The 4,835-nt window shown below is 42.0% G+C and overlaps 1 protein-coding gene across 1 annotated transcript in view; it reads right to left on the bottom strand.

The window, feature by feature from the left end:
* Positions 1-4,488: 4,488 nt before the first annotated feature.
* The window catches only part of CTSE (cathepsin E), a 26,474-nt gene continuing 26,127 nt past the window's right edge, over positions 4,489-4,835 (bottom strand). Inside the window, exon 9 of the mRNA XM_015417015.1 lies at positions 4,489-4,653. Coding sequence (XP_015272501.1) covers positions 4,489-4,653 — 165 coding nt within the window. The remainder of the gene's footprint in view (positions 4,654-4,835) is intronic.

Below are 4,835 nucleotides of genomic sequence, written 5' to 3'. Positions count from 1 at the left end.
TTTCTTTCTTTCTTTCTTTCTTTCTTTCTTTCTTTCTTTCCCTTCTTCTTTCCTTCCCTCTTTCCTTCTCTCTTTTATCCCCTCTTTCCTTCCTTCTTTCCTTCTATTTCCTCCTTCTGCAGCCCAACTCTAGTGAGAAGGGGTTTAAACTTTAAACCCATTCTCTCTTCGCTTCCCCCCCCCCCCCGCAGGCTGGCTGGGGAAGGGAAGGGGAGACTTTTGAAGATGCCTCTCCCCCCTTTTGCTTCCCCTTCTGACATCACTTCCAGTGATGTCAGGGGGCATGGCATATGCTAATGAGCTGTTATGCTAATAGCCTAGTAGCTCATTAGCATACCTTATGCTTATGAGCTCCTGCAGCTCTTTTTCTACGAAAAGACCCCTGCATATATGTATGGATTTAAAATATTTGGGTATGTGTGTTTTCATAACCTTCCTTATAATACCTTTACCAAATCATATGATCCTGATGTAAGAATAAATCTCAGTTCTAGTATTTGGCTGAATTATTAAGAGAGATAATGAACCATGATGGGATAATTTTTTAATAGCTAGAATTCCTTGATTCTAAGTGTCTGTTGATCTTTATAAAGGAATCAGATTTGCAATACCCAGATAGCATCTTAAAATGTGGCACTTAGTTTCTGTTTAAACTCGTGTGTATACCTTGACAGTCATATTTAAGATCCATAATCCCAGTGGTTTTGATACCCACTGCCATCTTCTGCTTGCAAAATTAATCACAGCCATTTTGGATGTTGTTGCCAGTTATTTACATTAATATGCAAACAGAACCATGGCAAAATGTCAACAGTTGGTTTATATGTCCTTTTAGCAACAAAGAGAGAATGATCAAAAATCTTTGCCAGCAAATTGCACATATATGCCCAATCTAGGCAACAAGGGCATAGAGAGAAATTTCATGTGCAGCAAGATTAGGTCATGACTGATTCAGTCTTTCCTGAGAGGCACTGCCCAAAACATAGTAGAGAAGAAGAAGAAGAGAGATGAAGAGATTGGATTTATACCCTGCCCTTCACTCAGAGTCTCAGAGTGGCTTACAAACTCCTTTCCCTTCCGCTCCCCACAACAGACACCCTGTGAGGTAGGTGGGGCTGAGAGAGCTCTGAGTCTCGGTAGAATTCTTTGTTTGCCATGGTGTTAAGCTGTGTTTTCAGTTTCAATAGTTTTAGTTGGATGTTATGCATGTTTAAATTTATAGCTACCTGCGGTAACTACACTGTCTCTATTTTGTACCTGTCACCACATTTTTTTTGTCTGAGACCTACTAATGAATTTTGATGCTTCACCCACTCCTTCTGTGAAATCATTCATGAATCTTTCTTTCCAGTGAAACAAGTAAAATCAGAACTGCAGACAACAAGCATTAGTTTAGGAATACAAATTTTTCAACTAATTAAAAAATCTTAGGGAATGAATCATCTGCCTCTGAACAAAATAATTGATTACATTTAAATAAATGTGCATTCTATGAAAAGCTTAATTTACATGCCTTTTTGAAATACTAAAGGGGATATGCGATAACAATCTGTCATGGGTAGAATGAAAAGCTAGTTATAAATTTCCTTTAATGTTTTTTATTACATTAACACACCAGAACCAAATGAAAGTAAACAATAGTGCTGTTCCAGTTATCGAAATGTGCAGCTGTTATTTTTTTATTAATTATATGAGGAAGGAATGGGGAAATTCCTCAGATACATACAGATGTGTTATTGTGAAACAATCACTCAAATTTTAACTGTGTCACAGTTCAATATTGATCAGGGCTTTATTTAAAAAGAGGAAAAGAAAGGTAATACCTATGCAAGTAAATTCTCTCATATCTCCTTTGCAATTCAATATGCTGGTAGTTGCCTCTTGATAAAATTGGTGGATATCCCAAAGCATTCACATGTTTGGATGAGTATCATTATCAGCATAGATATACGGGAAATAGATGCATCCAGGGATTGCACCTGGCCATTCAGACTGCCAGAAGGAGACTTAAGAATACATAGGGGGACTAAGGCTGCTTCCACACAGGGATAATTTTCCATATAGCTATCACTGATACAGAGTTTCGACACTGCAGTTTTTCCTCCACTTTCCTTCTTTCAGCCTTTCATGGCCACCATTCCCACACAATTACCAGAATGCTATTTTCAGGCTTTTAAAAAAATGGCTAATTGTTAGATTGCTATCAATATATCGAATTCTGAATGTGGATCTATAAAGGCACATGATGAGGCCATGTTCAGATAAGGGAGATTTTTCTACAGACCTGGGGCCCAGGTATGCAGAAGAATCTGAAAACCTTTTTTAAAAATTGGGTGTTTTTTTTTTAATCCTAGAAAAAGAAAATGGAGACCTGACATTTCAGCTATTATCAATCCAAGTTGCCTTGAAAAGAGTGGAGGAAGATAGCTGGGAGCAGGGGTCCTTTTGTAGAAAAAGAGGTGCAGGAGCTCATTAGCATAACTCATTAGCATAACTTATTTGCATATGTCACACCCCCTGACATCACCAGAAGTGTGTCAGAAGGCAACACCCACCACTCAGGCTCCACTGGACTGTTTTGGATTGCTAGCTATTGGGGGGGGGGACGTGCAGATCTGTCCTCGCAGAGAAGGGAGAGCTTGTACCTGAATAAAACTTGGTCTTAAAGGTGCCACTGGACTGTTTTGGACCGGGGGGGCGGGGGGGAACTCTGCAACTTACCTTAAAAAACCGTGAGCTGGCTCACACTCACTCAGCTTAGAGGGAACACTGGTCTCAACCCCCCCCCCACACTGCCACTTTAATACAAATGCAGCACACCATCTAGAATTTGCCATGAAATCCAAACTCTCGCACCCCAGCAATATCTTATCCTAGCATAGCAAAGCAAGCAGAGAGCTAGATTGTGGGAAAGCCGCCAAGAAGGCACCCAGGATGGGAAGTGGTAAGTTGGCTCCTGCAGGAAATGACCCCTGGCTGGGACGTAAAGAAGGAGATGTGGGGTGGCCAGGCAAATAAAGTGTTGAGCACTGGCAGTGTTTGTGTGGGATGGGAGGGAGCCTGGGTGGCCACAAGCCCATTCTGCATCTAGCATTCACCCTGTAGTTTTACCAAGCCCACACTGGAACAGAAAAAGATGTGGCTCAAAACCACATCCAAATACCCCAGGCCAATGGTGTCCTGACTGCAGAGTCAACCCTTAATGGCCATAATTATATGCAGACAGTACTATACAACTGATAGATCAAAGGAAGTGAAACTGGCATGCAGTGTGGAAGCCACAATAAAACCGGACAGTCAAAGAAAGTGAAAGTGGCATGCATTGTAGAGGAGAATTTCTGTTCCAACTTGGGTTTGGTAAAACAGTGGAGCAAATGCTAGAGACAAAATGAGCCACAAATTCCCTCACAACCCCAAAACTGCCAGTGCTTGACAGCCCTCAATATCTATGTAGGGGGGAGAAAGGACTTCCAGGAGACTGTTGCTGGTGGTGGTATTTGGCAGCAGCCACCACTGCAGAAAAGTAGAAACAAGGCAACAGTGGTGGTCAAAGCAAGGAGGCGAGGTGAAGACTTCTTCAGCTGACAACTGAACCAGGGGCTACGGTCACACACACACACTAAATAATCCACTTTCAGTCCATTCAGTGCACTTTCCAACTGAATTTTGCCAGTTCACACAGTAAAATCCAGTCGGAAAGTGCACTGAAAGTGGATTGAAAGTGGATTATTTATTGTGTGTGACTGCAGCCAGGGAGAAAAGAGGGGAAGCAGTAGTGGCTGGAAGGACGTGGAGGCATTGCTGCAAATGAGCGATTGTGGTGCTCTTTTCTCCGTCTTTTCTTCCCCACTGGTGCCCCAGCCCCTGTCAAGGGAAGAAGGTGAGCAAACAGAGGCATCTATAGTGAAGCAGTGACAGCAGCTTCCTCATGAGTCTCTGCGTGTAACATTATGATGTTATAGCAATCTATTAAACCATTTACTATTTCTTCAGAATTTCCAGCCTTTATTTTTTTTAAAAAAGCCTCTAGCCCTCTGCAATGAAGAGGGTTAAAGACCTTTTTTAAAAAAAGAATGAAAGCTGGGGATTCAGAGAAACTAGTAGATGCTTGCAGTAGATTGTAATAACATTACTGTGATCTAGCAATTACAGGGTTTCTTTTAAAAAGCCTGAAAATAGCTCTCTGGTCACCGCCAACAAAGAAAATGCCAGTCACAAGAAGACGAGGGAATGGAAATAATGTTTCTGTGGGCAGACCTTGGATAATCTGCACCTTTCATTCTAGACCACCTGATGACGCACATGCATTGTGCTCTTCCCAAAAGCATTGCAGAAAAGCAGGTTTGGGTTAGATTGTACTAAGAGTGGGAGAAGAAATGTTAGACCACAATGTGGATGCACCAAAAAAAGTGCTCCAGCTTGGTAGCTGAAGCAGAAAAGCAGCCTCTGTGTGGAAGCAGGTTTAGACTCCCTTACTTTCTGTGTATTTTAAGGGACAGCAGGAGCCAAGCCTACTCTGTTATTCCCACGGTCAAAGACTGAGTAGAACTGGCCAATGAATACATCCCCCAGAATCCAGAGTGGCCCAGCTGGGGGTTGGATGTCTAGGCCTTGGAAGCCGCTGGTGCACAGTGCCATCCCATCACTATTTTCCTAATTGGAAGAGAAAATGTAGATGTGACAACAAATAATATTAACTTCCTTGAGAATAAACCATGCCCAATCTAGTATGCTATCCCCCCCCCCCCCCCGGAAAAAAACAGTTGCAGATATAAAGTTGAAAACACCTTGTCACAGGTTGCATAAATATATCTTCATGCAGCTGATGAAGTGTT

The sequence above is a fragment of the Gekko japonicus genome, unplaced genomic scaffold (assembly GCF_001447785.1).
Source record: "Gekko japonicus isolate JY-2015 unplaced genomic scaffold, Gekko_japonicus_V1.1 scaffold522, whole genome shotgun sequence".
In the NCBI taxonomy this organism is placed as follows: Eukaryota; Metazoa; Chordata; class Lepidosauria; order Squamata; family Gekkonidae; genus Gekko; species Gekko japonicus.
The sequence above is the reverse complement of the archived record's forward strand: the minus strand, read 5'-3'. Positions and strand labels throughout refer to the sequence as shown.